General features: G+C 45.5%; 1 protein-coding gene across 17 annotated transcripts in view; it reads right to left on the reverse strand.

Moving 5' to 3' along the window:
• The window catches only part of Ncam1 (neural cell adhesion molecule 1), a 299,087-nt gene that overhangs the window by 35,210 nt on the left and 244,190 nt on the right, over positions 1–19,687 (reverse strand). For 4 of the 17 annotated variants that reach the window (XM_021206023.2, XM_021206026.2, XM_029542712.1 and 1 more), the window contains exons 8-13: positions 19,074–19,216; positions 8,517–8,667; positions 7,957–8,141; positions 7,511–7,607; positions 7,008–7,178; positions 5,272–5,403 (exon numbers count right to left, since the gene is read on the reverse strand). In XM_021206023.2, the coding sequence (XP_021061682.1) occupies positions 5,272–5,403; positions 7,008–7,178; positions 7,511–7,607; positions 7,957–8,141; positions 8,517–8,667; positions 19,074–19,216 (879 nt within the window). Of the gene's footprint in view, positions 1–3,264; positions 3,268–4,177; positions 4,193–5,271; positions 5,404–7,007; positions 7,179–7,510; positions 7,608–7,956; positions 8,142–8,516; positions 8,668–12,968; positions 12,999–19,073; positions 19,217–19,687 lie in introns of all 17 variants that reach the window. The other 13 variants (XM_029542704.1, XM_029542703.1, XM_029542710.1 and 10 more) reach the window with 6 other exon arrangements.

Here is a 19,687-nt window from a genome sequence, read left to right on the forward strand (position 1 = left end):
GGATCATCTGGAGTGACAGGTACTTGTGACCTCTCTGACACAGTTCCTGAGAACGCACCTCTGGTTCCCTGCAAGAGCAGAATGGGCTTATAACCAGTGAGCCCTCTTTCTGCTCCCTAGCCACCTTACTCTCTAAGATGGGGGTCTCTCACTGAACCTAGGGCTCACTGATTCAGAAAGCCTGGCTGGCTATGCGGCAAGACCCCTGTTGCCCCTATGGCCCTGGTCCTGGGGTCACAGGCACATGCAGCTGTTCCTGGCTTTTTTATGTGAGTGCTAGGACTCGGATCTTTACTCTTGTCCAGCAAGCCATTCAATGACTGAGCATCTCCCCTCCCTCCTGGCACACAGAGCAAAGCCTACACATCTCACTCTAACCCGAAGAGCTGAGCGAGACGGAATTGGCCATCTTCAACGACAAGGGAGAGTGTGTTTTTATACAGAAGCCTCTGAAAACAGGGGTGCTCTCCGAAAACCCTCCCTAGAGAAGGCGACTGTTTACACTGCTGGGGAAGAGTGAGACAATTCTGTGCCATTCCCGCACACCCCCCACACCCCCCGAGAAAGGAGCTGTTAAAGATACAGGCTCCTCACAAACAATTCCAAGTAGCTATCAGCCTGGAGGATGCTTAGAGCCTGTACACCTGGCACACTGGGACACTGAATGGGACTTTGGTGTTTGCTTGACAAGTATCCAGAAGTTGTCTATCCGCAGCAGTAACAAAAGGCAGGCTCCCCTGGTAGCTGGGTGACAGAATGGGAAAGCTATTGTCAGAGCTGCCTCAGTGCTCGCTTGGGGCTTGGAACCGTCTCCAGGACCTTCCAGATGATGCCATCATCGCCAGTGTCCCTGAGGTCACAGCTGTTTCGTTACCAGTCTTTAGGTGACTCAATTAATTAAGGTAAATGTCTCTCACCTTCTGTGTGTGTGTGTGTGTGTGTGTGTGTGTGTCTTGAGTTGTTTGTGTAATTGTCCATGTTATTTGGGGGAAAGGCCTAATTCCCTGTGCATTTTAATCATGTGCAACTGCAATGCATTTACGGAGCTCTCATGTGTGCCACAGAGGGGACAGTATACTGAGCTAAAAATCTCAAGACATGACTTCTTAAAACACTTGCACCCGATTGCACCCGATATGCTCCATTCTGTTTCTTGGCACAGAAGCAAAACCAACAGTCCCAATGAGGCCATGAATTTCTGCAAGTGTGGGGTTCAGTGACAGAGCAGAAAGATTCCACAGGCAGACAGAGTACAAGTTTGCATCAGGGCGGCAGTCCCTCCTGCGGCACGCAGATCATGAACTTATCAGCAGAGGGTTTCCAGTCCACACAGGCATCGAACTTGAAATCACATGCACAGAACACTCCCCGGGTTAGAGCTTAGTTTGTTTAGGCCCGCAGCTCTCTTTTCTCCTCTGTGCACTGTACGCAGAGGACCCTCAAAAAGCTAAATCATGCTTTGCCTCGAAGCTAGCCAGGGGGTGGGGGGGATTAGGGGTTTTGCTAGTTTTGCCTGCTCTTCTCTGGCTGCAATTAACCTACAGCCCTGACTGTGCAGAGGTTTCCTAGGGAGCAACGAAAGCAACTGTGAATAAACCCCAACAGTTAGTTCATGCCCAACCCTGGCCTTAACCCCTCCCAACTCAGAAGTCTGGCCTTGTGCCTTTGCCCTCTCCCAGGGTTAGAAGTTCAACTCTGGTCCCGAGTCCAGAGCCAGTCAGTCTGTGTCTATACACCTATAGTCCTATAGTTTAGGGCCACGGTGCCAGTGTGTGAGTGCAGGCTTGGGAGAATCACACACAGATCAGTCCGTGGATAATTCTCTATCTGATTTTAGACACCTTTCTTGTCTTCCAAGAAATGGGAGCGAGGACCCAGAGACCCTTGTGGAGACTTGCAGCTTCACAGTGGGAAAAGCAGGGCTTTGTCTCAGCAGTGGTAAACACTGGCTTCATCTCCCCCGTGGCGTGGCATCCTTTCTCAGGACAGGCAGGATGTTCTCTGGCCAGACCCAGGTCAGTGACTTGGGGACAGCTCATGAGGGTTAAAGGAAAGACCCCACTGAGGTTTCTTCAGGGAATGTGCTCTTCCCATGTATAGCAAGGCACCATGCTGATATTCTATATACGCTCCTAAGATTACACTTCACTTCTGCTTGTCAAAAATAATCCTTCCTTTTTGACCCTCTCTCCCTCCCCCATGCTCCCTTCCTTTCTTCTTTCTTTGCTTCCTTCTTTCCTTCCTCCCTCCCTCTTTGCCTGCCTGGAGGTTTGAATCTATGGGTTTGCACTGGCCAGACAAGGGCGCCACTGTTGAGATCTATCTCCAGTCCTTTCTCTTTTCATTTTATCTTGAGACAGGGTCACACTGGAACTCAGTTACCCTGGGTCATCTGGAACTCAGTCTGTGGCCCAGGCAGGCCTTGAACTTAAGATCCTCCCACCTAAGCCTCCCCCAAAGCTTTTTAAGGCCTGTAAGGCCTGATGCTTATTAACTCTTTAAATCATACCTTTATTATATGATTGAGAAAACCAACTTTTGTGCTAATTGTTTTTGGGTCATAGCCTTCTGCAGAGGACACTCAGAGTCTCCTTTAATCACCCACATTCATACTACTAGGCAATAAAAGACCAAGGCCAGGGCTTCCTTCTTTTAAAAGTTAAGAACTAAAACTAAAAGTAAAAATTTTAATTAAACACATAATTTCTAACATGGCTTGAAACATACCTTCTGCTATATTAAAAAACAAACCCAACCCCGCAATGATCCTATCTTCACAGGGCCCAAGCTGGTAATGAAGGGAAACTACTGTGACCTTGGGGGCCACCACGTCCAGTTTTTCCAAGTCAACTGTAATTGCTGCAGAGAAGTCAGTCAACAGGAAGTCTTCTTTGGGCCTCCCTCTCTCTTACTAGCAAAGCTGGTCCTCCCTTCCTGATCACTTCCCGTGGGGAAGGGTCTGGAGGGAGCAGCTTAGGGTGGCTGGAAGGATCCAGAAGGCAGAGCTTTCACACCGGAGTTCCCCTGGGGCGCAGCTGTCGGTCCTCGGTGTCTGCGCCCCTCATCCCCACAGGCCCTGATTCTGACACCTTCCCTAGCTGACACATTCAGACACCAACCTGGCTGGTGGCACAGCTTCCACACTCAGCTACTTAGGTTTTGCTGTGCCTTCCGTATTTCGAAACACTTTTGTAAGTAGAAGTTTCCCCGAGTGCCTTTTAGGATCTAGCAGCTAGCTAGAATGGTGTATAGTTTCCTGGTTACCTTCTGCCTGGGTCTGTCTGGTGCCTCCACACTCTGTTCTCAAGGTGCTCAGCCCAGGGAGAGCCAGACCTTGGCAAAATGACTTTTTGGAGTTGGGTGTCTCTTCAGGCTGAGGGGTCAGGGCCAGTTCTACTCTCTGTAGCACCTGCCACCTCTCTTGTTTCCTTTGCTCTCAGCATTGTGTGTGTGTGTGTGTGTGTGTGTGTGTGTGTTTCCAGTTTACATAATTAGAATGTCACTCCAAGGGGAATCTCCCCCTCTCTCAATGCTACTGGGTAGCTAGAATCAAGGGCTTAGCTCCCTCCCCATGTCCCCTGCAGGCAGCTGCCTGCAGGACACACTGTGGCTACACCTTTCTGAGAGCCCTCATTAGGCCTTCCCACCAGTTGTCTCTGCTCATCCTCATCTCCTATCTAAAAGATAAGCCAGGAAGCATGCTCCATTCTCTTACTTCCTAAAAACAAAGAGGAAGATTATTTTTGGCTCCTTCTCCTCGATCGTATTTGGAACAATGTCCTCAGGAGGCAGGTGTCGCTCCGCTGGTACTAGGGCTAAAAGTGAGGGGATGCTATTAGCTTGTTATTTGGAGATCATCTGCAGATTTCCACCGTGCTTGGTTCAGCAAACCTCATCTTTCCCGCACCAGTAATTACTACACACGGAGATTAATAAATACACATAATTTCAAAAGACACGGAAGTCGCATGCTCTAGAACAGTGGTGTTAGCCTCCTGGAGTGACCTATATATGTTAACAAAGGCACAGCTAGACTAAGGTCAGTGTGGTTAGGGCTCAGACAGCGTCATCTACTTCGGCCTCTAGGGGACAAAAAAAGGGGCCAGAACTAAATTATGAACTAGAACTAGGTGTTAACACTATGGAAACAGGTAATGAGGTATGAAGAGGCACTTACGTGGAGGAGGGCTATCTGCATTTCCCATGGATGGAACACAGACGGAAAGAAAAGCCAAGAGACAGACCCAAGGGGAAAAAAAATAAGATGTAAAAGAAATGAACAGAATCCACAGAGCACACGGAGCTGAAACTCAAATCATCAAATTACTTTAAACGGAAAGAAACAGTCCCTGCGGGAGGACCGCGGACCAGCCCTATCGCTGGGAAGAGGTCGAGGGGTCTTTTTTTTTGTAGGCTCCCAAGCTTCTCAGGCACAGAAGCAAAGCCTTCTCTCTCTTGTGTGGATTAAATCAAGGTCTGGGGAGAGCTTGGAGCCTCCGCAGTCACCCAGGAGAGCAGCTCTACCCAGGGGCCTTGTGGGGCAGCAGTGTGGACGGCAGAGGAACGTGGTCAGGAAAAGGCTCGCCCAGAGCCTGGCCGCTGAGGGAAATGAAGGCTAAGCTGGGCAAGCTTCAGGGTTGGAGGGAGTGATGGAGAGAAGCTAGAGGCCGTCCTGAGTAGAACCCGGGAAAAGCAGCTCTCCTGAAAGAGTCCGAGAGGCAGAGACGTCTGGGGGAGTCGTCTTGGGAAGGGGCCATAGGTACCACCTGTACCTCCTCACAAAGAAGGCTCTATTTTCCTCCCTATGACTTAATGTTGTCACTGAGTCAAAAGTGCAGGCACTAATGGCATGAGCTGTCACGGTCTCTGTTGTCTTCCTTCAAGTCACAAAGTATTTAGGGGCCTCTGTGGCCTGGCTCAAAAGGCAGCGCTCCCAACTCCTTTCATTTGCCCTGCGCGTTTTCCCCTCCCTCCTCAGACTCTCCACCAACCAAAGTTAATCACTGGTGGCCTCAGGCTGCTATTGTAATAATCTGGGCCACCCACTAGGACAGTAAGTGTCCTCCTCCACATAGTTTGAGAAGAGTGAGGGCAGATCAGCCATCCCTGAGAACCAGAGTGTTGAGTGGGCCACTAGGAACATGGGGACCCGAGAGTCAAAAGTTATATCCTGAGCTATGACAGGGGACAGCTCAGGGTCCCTGTCTGTCCCCGAGGAAAAGAGGGAAGAGTGTGAATGTGGAGAGAGACAGAGCAGCTGGCTGTACTTACGGACTGGCTGTGTCTTGAACTCAGTGGCCGCACTGATCTCGCCCAGCCCCTTGCCGTTGAGGGCCGCCAGTCGTACCGAGTACCTCGTCTCAGGTTTCAGGCCCATGATGGTGACAATGCCTTCCATGTTGGCTGTCATGAGAAAATGGGGCTGATTAAAAGAGAGTGCCCATGTACAGGGAAGTAAATGTGGTGGAAATGGTATGGCAGATCTCTAGCAAATTAAACACAACCATTGTTTGGCAACTAAGTAGAAAAATTGGAAGGAGATGAACGGAGACCTGTACGCTCCCGTTCACACCTGCAGTGTGAAGTCCCTAGTACACACCAACTTTCTAGAGTCCCAAGCAGCCTCGATGACTTTTATATAATAGATGAATGAACTAATGAAATGTAGCAAGGAGCAATGGTGGGGGCTTTACCCAGTCTTACGGGTGAAATGTTGACACATGCTATGATGATAAACCTTGAGAACATTTTGTTAAATAAGTAAGCTGCTGCTAGAGGAACATAGCATATGATGCCACTCTCATGAGGAACCTAGAATAATCAGCTAGGGAGTGACAGTGGGATGGTAGCTGCCAGGGACCAGAGGAGGTGGATAAAGGAGAAATTAGGGTTTCTGTCTGAGGTGATGGAAATGTGCTGAAGCTGGCCAGCAGGGACAGTTGTGACTCAGAGCTACTTATGTACTTAAAAATGGTTAAATGCAAAATACATGTGAATTTTTACCATAAATAAAATATAAGTAGAAGTGATTTTTCAAAACAGAAGTGACTAAGGAGTTATCTCAGTGGATGAAATGTCTGTTGTACAAGAGGAATACCTGATTTCAAATCCCCAGAAGCCATGTAAAAGCTGGGGTGGAGGCACTCTCCTATAACCCAGCACTGGGTATTAGACACAGATAGACCATAGATCACTGAGGCTCCCTGGTCAGCCAGCCCAGCTGAAGTCATGATTTTCAGGGCCAGAGAATAAAGGTGGGGAATGACACAGGAAATCTTTATCCATCTATGGATACTTGATGCTGATTTCAGAAGGGGGGCACAGAGAGAGACAGAGACAGGGGAGGAACACACACACACACACACACACACACACACACACACACACACACACGGGGTTTAGAGGAAGGGAAGGAGGAAGAAAGAGAAGGAGATGGGGAGGAACACACACACACACACACGGGGGGGGGTTGGAGGAAGGGAAGGAGGAAAGAAGAGAGGGAGATAGAAAGGAAAAGAGGGAGATGGGGATATTTAATCTTGAAAGACATCACCAGATTGACTTAACTTGGAAGATAGAACAGGGTTTATTCATGTCATGGTAGATCTGTCTGTCATCTGGCTGGCTTGGTTACTGTCAGCAGTACATGACTGTCCCTGGGTATAGACCATTAGGGATGCCCATGTGTCATCAGAGAGGAAGCAGAGAGCAGAGTAGGGGCTGCTCTGCACTCTGTCCCATTGAGCTCAGCACCTAATCAGGTCTTCAGTCTGGGAATCATCTAAGATGTCCTTCCTGTCCTGGTGAGTCACAAGAACTAGGTTCTGAAGCAGCAAGGGACAGGAGGTCAACAACTTTAAGGAAGAATGACCCTGACCTATTTCTAGCTGACGAGTTCCTATCCCTAGAGGAAGCTGGATGGGATGGCAGATGGTGACATCCTGTTCACTTGCCACCTACACAGTCAACAAGGATCTGATGAATTCGAGGGCATGTACTAGACTCACCTTCTTTGGCATCATACCACTTGAAATGCCATGACTCTTCGCCCAGTGACTTCCACTCAGCCTTGTACTTGAGGATGGGCACTCCACCCGTGGCCTCTGGCTCATCAAACTGCACCTGCGCCGTGCTGGAGTATGGTTCCACCCGGTCGATGGATGGAGAAGACGGTGTGTCTGTGAAAATATGTATGGACGCCCAGGTCACAGATGTGGCCCAAGACCACAACTCGCCAATTTGAAGTATGTCTCTTATGTTTCTGATCCGTCTTGGGAATCCTATCTAAACGTAAGAATCTCTGATTTTTAGAGACTCCATTTTTGTAGCTTACTTCACTTTCTCCTCAACTTATCCCATAGCTGGCTTCTCTCTCACTCTAAGTTGCTATCAGCATCTGACTCTTTAGAGCCTGACTTCATCTTCTACCCCTTCATGAGTACCCTTGAAATGTATAAGATGCACCAATGAGGGCAAGGATGGTGTGGAAGATGGCATGAATGGCACTTACCTGCTTGAACAAGGATGAATTCCAAGGACTCCTGTCCAATACGGTTCACTGCTGTACAGTTGTAGTTTCCAAAGTCATTTTCTGAATCAGGGGTCACCTGTAGAAGGATAAACCTCATGGATTACAAATGTCCCATGGGTAGCCATGCTCATCTTTATTTCTTAGATACAGTTAGCAAAGAATAAATCAGGCGAGGAACACACTATCTGTCTCAGTGGAAGGAGCTCAGTGTCTCACAGAAGAGACATATTCCACTTCCCAGTCCCAACCTAGGCACATGGTCAGGACCAGTGAAGCTGAGGGTGGGGACCTAGAAGAAAGGCTGAATTTCCTCTCCACCCTATGTCCCCCAGTTCTGGATGTGCCAGAGAAGCAGGAGAAATGATGAAACGCATCCCATGACCACCCAGCCTGTTCCACCCTGCCCTTCCCACCCTCCAATTCACCTCCAGATAGCTAGCGGATGGGGTGTTGTAGATCTTGATATTGCTGTAGTTGGAGCTCGGCAGCAACTGACCATCTCGGAACCAGGAGATGGTGGCACTTGGGTAGGCGAAGACCTCACAGGTGATGTTCACCTGATTCCCTTCCCAAGTGTACACAGCCACGGGGCCCTGGAGCTTGGGAGCATCTGCAATGAAGGACAGTGACTGTCAGAACAGCTACCACTTTCTTGGGACACTCAGTCTGTCTTCTGGCACTAGCAAGGTAAGCAGAGAACAATGCAGAGCTGGTGCCTGGAGCAGCAGAGCTCTGGGAAATGTTGGGAAGGCATGTTGGAATTCTCCACTTGAGAGAACTCACAGCACGGGGGTCTGCTGGGAAACTTGGGGACGATGCTTGTGTCTGGGTACTTGGGGCCATAGCTCTGACATAGTTGAGGGCCAACGGCCTTGGGGAATGAACTAGGCAGAACTTCCTACTGAAGCTGAAGCTTATGTCTCCTGCATCCTGGCCCTCCACTGCTCCTCCCTCCACCCACACTCCTTCCCAAGTTATTCCTTACATTGAACCTCGAGGTACATGGACTGGGAGTCCTGGCCGATGGTGTTGCTGGCAGTGCAGATGTATTCGCCAGCATCTGTGTACTGGATACTCTTTAGGGTCAGGGAGGACACACGGGCATGGCTGCGTACCACCATGTGCCCATCCAGCGTCTGCCAGGAGGAAAGGGACAGCATCAGACACTGGGGTGAAGCAGAGGGCAAGGGCAACTAGAGCAGTGTGGGTCTAGGAGACAAGGCCATTGCTTGTCCTGTGATCAGTCTTTAGTCCTCTCTCTATGTCAACCTTTAAATGCATGTCATGCATTTCATAATGGAGGAGAGTATGGGAGCAGAATAGAAACTTGAAAAGCAGTTCCAAGAGAAAATGGGACTCAGTTGTTTGGGGACATAGTGAGATCCCCCAAGACTAGTTTGAGGTGTGTTAAAATGGAAACAAAAGCCCTGGTTGGCACAGATTCCATCAAGGCATTGTCTCTGTCCTTTCTTTCTGGTCTGACTATCACCCACGATTCTCTGGTGTGTGAATATGTAGTAGGAAATGCCAATGACACACATGTAAGAAATGCAAGATGTGTCTTTCCTATAAAAGCCTCTCTTTCCTGCATGCTTGATAGCAAGACAATTTTCATTCTTAATGTGGAAACAAATCAAAGCTCATGCCCTGCTAAGCAGAAAGTAACAGAGCCCCCTCTTGAAGAACAGTGCAGAAAGAGTTGCAGGCTCACCCAGGATCCTTTGCACCAAAGTCTGCATCCATCCCTAGTCTTTGACACTACCATTAGTTTACTCAGACTCTAGAATTACAAGCACTGCTAAGAAATGAATCAGCACACAATCCCTAGGCAATGGATACTAGAATATTTGCAAGGGTTCCTTCCTTGGCATTCTAAGCAAAAGGGTTGCTAGCTATTGAAGGGTTTAGGCAAGTGTGCCTGGGCTACACTTCCCAGAAAATCGGTAAACTGAAGAAGGGCCCTATTCTACCTAAGCTGGGCTATTAAGACCATTGCAAGATGCTCAGTAGAGTAGGACAAGAGGGTGTGCTGCATCTGCCATGCTATTGGATTTGCCCTTCAGAGAATTAAAGGGCACTTAACCTCAGTTTCTATCAATTAGAAGCCGACCAGAGGGCAGAACCACACCATCCTTTGCCAGCCAGCCCAGGAGGTTCATAAAACCAAAACCAAAACCAAAACAAAACCAAAACCAAAACCAAAATCAAAACCAACTGAAAAGATGTCTCTGGCCTTTTACAGCAATCTCAGCAGAGAATGGCACGGAGTCCATTTTTCATCAGTAACCAGCACGATTAGAAGCAGGTCTGTTTCAGTTGTCTATGTTGTATCTGGGGCCTAAAATATGCTACCAATGAAAGAAGGCAGGGCAAAAGAAAACCATCCCTGCTTACAGCTGTGTGTAGCTCTTTCTCTCAGAGAAGGATACCCTGTCAATAGAGGAGGCTTGTTGATCAAGAACCTTCATCCTAGGAAGTGATACACATTATAGAGAGGTGACAGGAGACTGTCTTAGAGAGCCCAGTTTATTGGAGATGCTAGGTCCCAGGCCTCCTTTTCTTGTAGGCTGATAGTGGTCCATCTTACTAGCTACTTTTATGTCAAAGTCTTCCCCCATCAGTATCAATCAGGGACACTGAGAGCATGAAGTCCTTCTTGCTGGTATCTCTAAAAAGTTGACCCGTTTGCTCGTCATTCCTCTCTGCCGAAAAGCACAACAGAACTGAAGGGAGAAGGAACTCTGGGTCCACACAGGGTCTTGTCAACCTTGGGATGTTCTGTGGTTCTATGTGACCCAGACAGTGCTTTTCCAGAGACTGCCATACACACAATTCTCGGAACTCTAAGGGAACATTTCCATGTGGAGAGAAGGCAGATAGAGGCCCACAAGTAGGGACACAAAACAAGATAGGAATAGCCTTTGTTCAGAAATGTCTGAAGATGAGTGCAGAGAGGCTGTGGGACCTTTTTAGCTCTCTCTCTTTTTTTTAAAGCTGCCTCCTTGTCTACCTTTCCCTGTGTGGAGATTTCTGTCATTTAATGATGTCATCAGGCAAGGAGACAATTTCTATAAGGATTTCCTATTCTGTAGTGGCTCACTGCAAGTTTGATGATGGGATTCTTTGCCAGATATCCAGTCATCCCTTGGAGGTTACACTGATAAGACTCCTGTGTGATTGGGTTATCTCCTCCTGAAGTAATTTCTTCTGGCACAGGGAGACATCCATAAGACAGTCCAACCAAAAGTCCTGCTGACCACTGAGGCTCCCTTGGAGGGAGCAGCTGAGCTTGGATAAGAGTGGAAAAGAATATTACAGCAAGGAGATCATTCTCTCACTCTTTAAAAAAATATGGGTGGCTCTAACTATTCTCATCAAAACAGTAAAAGTGCTGAGCCTTTCCGAGCACCCAGAATGAACCTGGCCATAACACAATCCCAACTGCTGCACTCACTTGGTCCTATGGTCTTCATCTCTGAATGAGTCAAATAGGAAAAGATGGGACTTCCGAGCCCAATGGGCCTCATTCACTTGGAAGTCAATTATGTCCAAAGTGAAATATTCAAGATAAAAGATACTTCTGGAAAACGGAGTGGGAGGTGTCTGCTTTCCTGGGAGTAAACCTCTTAGTTCCACTTACAACGATAATCCAGTTAATATCTCCTTAATGCTCCCTGATACATTTCATCATCTCCCCAAGCCAGGTCTAGATCAGAATGACAGGGGGGAGATGTACAAGGCTAAGCAGCACAAGATCTGTAGCTGCGGAAGTTGGCCCCCATCATTCGCCCCTCTTCTCTCCAAATGCCAATGGGTCCATGATTTTTGGCCAATAAAACACTCAGCTATGACAGCACTAAATGATTTCAAGGCCACAGGAGGGAAGCATTTCAGTGGGGACATGCGCTTGACTACAGTCTCCATGTCATCAAGGAAGGCGCACTACAGAGATGAACTTAGGATGAACAAGATTTGACCATGGCAGACTGTTCCGGTGCAGAAACGAATGTCCCTGCTGGGGGATAGGTGACAACTTTTAAATATTAATCAGCATTCAATATTTATGTCTGTGACCTGAAGAGAGGAGTTATGTATTCTGACTGGTTACTACCCCAAAAGACTGAGAGGATACACTCACTCAATTAAAATATAGAGTCTATTGGACTACAGAATCCCCTTCCGTGATGGTTGTTTTGGGTATTCACATTACATTTGGAGGAACATAAAAGGGACTTTAATAGAATGTATTCACAGGTTAGATATTTGATTCTCATCTAAATGTGGTGTGTGTGTGTGTGTGTGTGTGTGTGTGTGTGTGCACTTGTATGTCTATACTAGAAGTCAAACCCAAGTGTCATTCTTCAAGAGCCTCGTTTTTCAAGAAAGAGTCTCTCACAGGGATTCAGGGCTCCTTAACTAGGTGAGGCTGGATGGCCAGTGAGCCCCAGAGATCCACCTGTTTCTTTCTTCCCAGTGCTGAGATTAAAAGCCCACAACACCTTGCTTGGTGTCTAACATGAATGCCAAGGCTCAATAGCAGGTCCCTGTGCTTGTGTGGCAAGCACTTTACTGACTGAGCTATACCTCCCTAGTTCCAGAGCAACTGGTTTTTAATGTTATAATTGGTCACTCACAGTTACAAAACCAGGTAAAAAAAAAAATATGGTAGGCATGATGACATGAAGGGTCTTCAAGCACAGCAATGAAATAGAAAGGCTAATGATTAGCTTCGGTTTTCAACCTGAGTCCCATGTCACCTAAACTGAAGCGAGTAGGCAGGGAAATTGCAAAGGCTAAATACTACTGACTCTACAAAACATAAAACCATTTGTGCCAGATCACCCCAATCTTACAAATTTAATGCTCCATAAAGATAACAGATACATTGAACGATTTGGAGACACCAGTGAGAGATGACTTTGGTGTTGCTTTTGACAGGAAATGCGATGTGAAAGGCCAGTCATTATCAAGTAAGTGAGCGACAAGATGAGCTGAGCTGGAAAGGGAAGGGCTGAGTGGGTTTTAGATCACTCACTCTATGACTTTATGGTCCAAAGCCACAGCCACCAGATGAGAGTTTAAAACAATTTTTTTTTCTCTCTCTCTCTCTTTTTTTTTTCCAAAATGCCTGGCTTGGGAATTGGGGCAATTTATGTCTATCAATATAATTACCTGGGTATGATTTTACCAGCACCAGCAAGAGAATAAGTTCTCATTTTAGGAAATAATAGAGATTTGCTCCTCCACTCCCAACACAGCTAGCTTGCTCATCCTAAGAAATGGCACTATTGCTAGGTGATGTCTACTGCTATGGACCTAATCTTTAATCCACCTAAAGTGCTCACTAGGTTAGCAAGTCTGGTTATTAACTGTGATGGTGAGTTAAACTGAAATGTTTTCAGAGCTAGAGACTGGCTAGCGGTCAGGTAAGCTATACCTCTTGCTTCTCTGGTCGAGTCCACGATGCCTGGAGAGAACAAGATATAAAACACAACAAGAAGGCAGTAAAATGTCACATGTTGCTTTAGAGAACTCTGCATTCCGTGCACATGCAGCCTCTTTTTAATTCAGAAAAAAAATTCAAGGCCCCCTTTCTTTTTTTTTTTTCAAGGCCCCCTTTCAAGGATAGGATTATCCCCCAAATTTAGCTGATGTTCACCACCCCCCTACCTTATGCATGTTAAAATGCCTAATTCAAAGTTGAAGGCATCCTAAACCCTATAGATATATGTGTCAATACCAGAAGACACATTCAACTCCCCTATGCTGAGTAACTTCAACAGTCTTCATAATATTTGAGGGCACTCAGTTTTTATCAAATAATCTAGGGTTATTTAAAGAGTAGATTTTCCCCCTCTAAATGTTTTAGACAGATTATCACAAATATACTAAAGCAATTAAATGCTCATGCATCTTACAATTCAGCATGCATTTAATTAAAAATGACCATATAAACAGAAAACAAGAGAGAACAGAACACGGTGCAGAGCCATACAATGAGTGTGGGAGTATGAGGTCTTTGAGACTATGGGTCAGGAAGCTTTGAGGATGCTAAATGCTAGGTGATGATACTGGGGCCTTAGTGCTTAAAGTTAGACGGTCCCAGATGGTGTTTGGATGGAAGCATGGGCCTTCTTTATCCAACATGCTACTCATGAGAGAGTAAGAAAACTCACGCTCATAAAGATTCAGGGAACTTTCTGTTCAGGTATGGTATAGATTTGTTGATTTATCCTATAAGTAGTTTTCTACTCTGTTTTCAAACTCCAAGTCAAAGACATCAGAGCGGTGTTAGTTTCTTCACTGGGTGGCATTCCTGACTGACTGTCCCTGATGTGCAGACGGCAAAGGACACAAAAGGTGCTAGAAACAGTGCATGTGAACGAGCTAGCGAACAGTAAGTCCATTAAATGCAAGGCACTTTGGTGAGACAGGGAGAGGGAAACACTGGGTCACATCACACGGTGCATGGATGAGGACATGAGACCAGAAGAACATGCACAGACCAAAGTGATGGTGGCCCAACATGTCAGCTAGAGTTGCCAGTTCTACAGTGCTTTAAAGCTCATTGGTCACATGCCAGGGCTGAGTCAATCAAGACTTCTGGTTTTTTGTTTGTTTGTTTTGTTTTAAAATGGGACTCTCTCATATATGGTTGTTTATTCTCAAATTGGATTCTTCAGTGTCTTGGTCCCAAACTACCAGCATTCTGTGGCTTTTAAAATAAGCTGTTGCTAGGAACACACATTCCTAGTAGCCTGATTCTTTCCTCTGTGCCTGGTGGACTGCAGCAAATATCTGTCTTGACTCTAACAATTTGGTGGTATGGCCCACTCAAAGGCAACCTTACATGCAAATCTATGTATGTCAGAAATAAATCAGGCTATGATTATTATACTGCAAATGTTGTTAGTTTTTGGTTGTTTCAATACTTCTTTTTTGCTGTTACATACACATATCTAGTAACATATATATATATATATATATATATATATATATATATATATATATGCTAAAGCTCTTCTATGCTCATATTAAACATCCTCTCTATATAACCACCCATAGCATAGACAGGTCAGGCTCTGATCATGCTATGCAAAACATTGCCTGATGTTTGAAAGTGGGGGCTGGGCTTGTACCCAATCAGGAATTCTCCCAAGTGAAAAGAAAGGTTGGGCTTCAAAACATTTCAGAATGTCAAAAGGTCTCCCTTACTTGTGGATACTCTGCCAGCCAAAGACTCAAGGCTCACTAGGTACTTCTCAGATGTCCTATGATCTTAGCTCCCCACCCTTCCTTTTCCTTAATAATAGAGAAGGATCCATATTCTTTCTATGGAGGCATCTCAAAGGCACAGAGATGTTCTAATAGCAAGTGATGGATGTCTTTTTTTTTTCTGCCAGTGATTGAGTATACAGATCATACTCCCTGGGTCTCACTCAATGTGTAAACACCCAAACACCTGGCAATATTTAAAATGAATCTGTATAGAATGAGGAATGACATGAGACAGATGTGTGACTTTTGAAAGTATCACAAACGGCTCCACAAAACTAACCCATACTGGTATTCACTTTTCTCTTTTTTGCTCAGGCTACCAACGATTGCTAAGAAGTAGATAAACTTTTCCATATCTGGTGTACCTCACTGATCTCAATTATCCAAACAATCACACTTATCTTAGCTACTAATAGTTGCTGACTTCAACCAACTCCACTTGCTGAAGCTTAATGGATTGATGAGACTCGATCCAGAGACACGACCAACGGTATGGTGTGACTATACTCATTTTGAATTCATTTCAACTTCCCTTTTATAAGGAAGAACAATTCTGATATATATTAGTAAGTTGGGTGTGAAATCCTTGCCTCCATCTTCCAATGAGAAGGGTGGCATTATGGTCGATCAAGAGGTGAAGGACAAAGCTGCTTTAATCCATTTATACTCCTTGCTGAACCTCCAACAAAAGCTAACACAGGATAGCACAGGATGCACCATGACATCGAGTCTATTACTTTCTGAGCCACGGACTTGGAAGGAATCTGAGGTCTGTGAACTTTGTCCTTGTCCCAGTCAATATTCTCATCAATGACTCAGATATTTTGAATAAGGATTCACACAAGTCTGGAAGCAATGGTAACACCAATGTTAGGTGACAGCAACATTGGGAAAGCTAATCCATTACCTGCACTTGAACTTCATGCTTAGCGCTAGGGTCATCACTGACTGCTCTACCTCAGTACTTTTAACAAACAGATATAACATGAGTGCAGTCATCTGAGAGGAAGTACTCCAACTTCCAGACTTGTGAGTAAAGTTACCTTGAATATCCCTAATTGAAAGATGGTCTGATATAGTAGTTTTCCAGGCAGGGAGTGTTTTAGTAATGCTTACAATTGGCTACTGGTGAGAAATGTCAGATAGCTTGCAATGCACAGGACAGTCCCAGTGAAGGGAGAGTCCTAAATGGCCAAATGACTATGGCTGAATTACATATAAAATCCTGCACAGTTGTTTAATTAATTAATCAATTTCACAAGGCTAGGACAAGAGATAAGTGGCATAAAGGCAGTCCATGTGTAGACCTACACAATCTAGGTGACCATGATATGACAGGACTCAAGGGACGGACTCAAGCTAATGCTGCTTTGACTACATGGTGGTATCTGGGTCAAGATGATAACCTCACTGGGATTGTTCAGGTTACCAGGGGAGGGTAAGATTTTATTGAGTGCTAGTGAAGTGATGCTCTTGAGGTATAGGACTACTAGCAGGGTGGAGGATATGGAAAGCATGAGGTATGAGAAACGGCAGAAAATTCTCTCTGTCTCTGTCTCTGTCTCTTTCTCTGTGTATGTGTGTGTGTGTGTATGTGTGTGTGTGTGTGTGAGTGTGTGTGTGTGTGTGTGTGTGTGTGTGTGTGTGNTGTGTGTGTGTGTGTGTGTGTGTGTGTGTGTGCTAAAGAAAGAAAGAAGGACAGCAGCTTCTGTTTCAGTGACAAAGGCTCTGAGTGACAGAGGTGGAGGGTTCTGAGCAGTGGAAGGAGAAAGAAATTCCCTTGTGATAGTGTAACCATTACATGTCAGACAGAGGCTGAGCGACCTGACAGGGGTACTAGAAAGGGTGCCAGGTGGGACCACATAACCTAAAAAGGTGCCTCACCACCATCTCTTAGCCTGCAGTTGGATGGGACTTAACTCTCAGGGATCCTATTTATTGCAGCCACTAGATAAGTTGGTATTCCTGTGATCTGTCTGCCAAAGCACCCTGAACTTTATAGTTTTTTTCCACTCCTATAATTCAGTGGTGCAGGTGATCTCCATATATAATTATATATAATGAAAATTTAGGTGCGGAAGAATGTGAGTGGAGGTTGCCATAGTGAACATGATTTGGGCTAGAACTCGACCTGCTCACAGACAGACCACGTTTCACATTTCTAGCCATCTACAACATCAGGTTGGCAGCTTCTTGGATGTCAATATTTAATCAGTGGAAGTGGCAACTTTTATCACATAGGATTTTATTTAAGAAAATGCATTAATGTGGCAGCATCATGGACCCATGGACCTATCTGGAAGACCTGTTCTGACACTGACTGGTTCATGCTCTGTCAATGTCACTTCAAGCAACCCTGAAGCTAGTCTACAGTAAAAGAAGCTGTGATCTAACCTGTGCTGGGATTGAATAGCTATATCTCAGATCAAGACAGACGGTCAATAGAAAAAACTGAGGTGTTCAAAAAAAAAAAAAAAATCAGTCCCAACTGGGCTTGAAGTGATCTTTTCTAATAGCGTCAGTCTCAATATTTAGGGCGAATGAGTGCATATTAGTTCCTAGCTATTTATTCTCATTTTATAAAAATGAGATCGTAGCTACAGGCCAGAAGCGCCAACCTATTAAAGCAAACCCTAAGTAGGCACAAATCTTCGTAATCCTTCTTGTCCAGTTTAACTGTTGAGCTATTTCTAGAAAAGACGCAGAACTTAAAAACGTCGTTCATCTGAAATAGATGTTTTGTCCTTCACTGTAGGTCAGGGATACACACTGGGTCACTTAGACAAATCTACTTTGAAATCTAATATAAAAAGAGTGGTCAAGCAGTGGCTATGTGGATTAAGCCCTGAAATGTACATTGGATCCACGCAACACACAAAGGGAGCCGACATCTTAGCTGGGAACTTAAAAAGTGTCAATAAAGAAATTATCAAAGTAAATACCTCACTTCTTAATTTAGCTGGCTTTTGCAGATCAAACAGCATATGCGAGTTTCAAAAATATTTAGCAGTTCCTCAGTTGAGTTTTTGTTAAATTGGTTTCAACCCTGGGTATGAAACTTGCGAAAAGAGGAATGGGATATTTGGAACAGTGCTTTCTGTGCCTTTAGATTTTGCTTTGTTTTCTGATGCTGAGGCAGAAGTCAATTCCTCAAATGTGAATTCCAGTTTTAGCCCTGCTACTTAATTCCACCCCCTTTGGCTTTATTTCAGTTTGTTTCTAGAGATTTCCTCGGGCGAGGCAGAAACGTGCCTATCTATCATGTTTGACATTCTGGTTCAATAGGCAATCCATTATACATATTTTTTTTTTCAGGCTAAGGCTATTAGTCCTGAGTAGGTAACTGAGCTTTGGGCAACTAAAACACAGCCTATTACTACAGGAGATGCAACATGATACTGAAGAGGTGCCATGAAACCAATATTTTTTTCCTCTATGAAGTGCTTCAGACTGAATTTAGGGCTGTGTTGCTTGTCCTAACAAGATCTACACTGCTCGCCAGGGCAGGCCTTTCTTCTTGATTCTCTGCCTGTTCAGCAGCAAAGAACTGCATGATGTGGCACGGTCACCCCAATATTTATCTATTGCCACTAATAAAGATGGCTTTCCAGTGGCTCCGTGCACCTTAAAGCTAAATGTTCTCAGCCGTTTTAACTTGCCAGGGATTTATTACCATGTTCTTAAACTTTGATGAGTACATTACAGAACCCAGGTATAAGAACCATCATCTAGAAACTGCTAATTATTTTTGCCTTTAGAACAAAATGGAGTCCAAATGTGACCAAGAATGCAGGCAGACACAAAGGCAACCAAGCTTTTGTGCACAGAGTGCGTACAGCATGAGTATATGAGACGCAAGGAAGAGAATTAATAGACCCATCCTGATCCCTGTTGTTTCTGGGAGATACTTTCCTGGGTGTATCTGAGCTGATGAAAACGTCACCTGGTGCCCCAGAATCTCGCTTGTCCTGGTTGCTCACAGCTCTATAAGCCTGGGTCAGATATTCACTATTGCCTCCTCCCAAGAACATCTAAGTTGACCGTGCCCATACCAACACACCCCTACCTATCGATACAGGGAACAGTGCCCATCCCAATACAAGAGGGTGTTGAGTAAGTCACAACCAGGCAGGCTGGAGGAGGGAAGCTGTAGGATCTGCAGTGGCTCCTGGTGACCCCCATCCCATATTCCCATGTGCCAAAGGGAACTGGGATGCTTCAAGTCTGCATCCCACAGCCCTGAGACTCTCGGGCGACGTTGTACCTTTTCTTCACTGCTGATGTTCCGGGTGGATGTTCTCCAGGTGATGGAGGGGATGGGGTCTCCGGAGGCTTCACAGGTCAGAGTGACTTGCTCCTCTAGTTCCATGGCTGTCTGATTCTCTACATAGGTGATTTTGGGCTTTGCTGAAAAGAAAAAAAATTTTGATGAGTTATCTGGTAATTTAGCTTTTGGGATTTAAATACACCCATTTAAAGAGTTTTCTTATTTACTAAATAAAAGACTCAAAATAGTAGGAGACACAGACTCGTACTTCCAAGTGTTCTGGTGACACTGAAATGACAGTCATAGACACAGTCTCTGGGATATACAGATGATAAAGTGATGGAGATCTGCTCCAGAAGAGGGCTACTCTAAGTCAAGCCTTCACATGGAGATGGCTTGAGGCTGGGCCATGAGGTTTCCAGAAAATCTGGGCGGAATGAAGTCCTTCTAAGCCCAGAAACCTTCTCAAAGAAAAGCCAAAGAGTAAATGGGGAGGGAGGGGGAGGTAGGAAGAGAGAAAGAAGGAGGGATGGTGATGATGGATAGATAGATGACAGAAGGAGGGAGGGAGGGAGAGGGGGAGGAAGGGAAGGGGGAAGTGAGGGGAGGGG

The sequence above is a fragment of the Mus pahari genome, chromosome 10 (assembly GCF_900095145.1).
Source record: "Mus pahari chromosome 10, PAHARI_EIJ_v1.1, whole genome shotgun sequence".
Taxonomy (NCBI): Eukaryota; Metazoa; Chordata; class Mammalia; order Rodentia; family Muridae; genus Mus; species Mus pahari.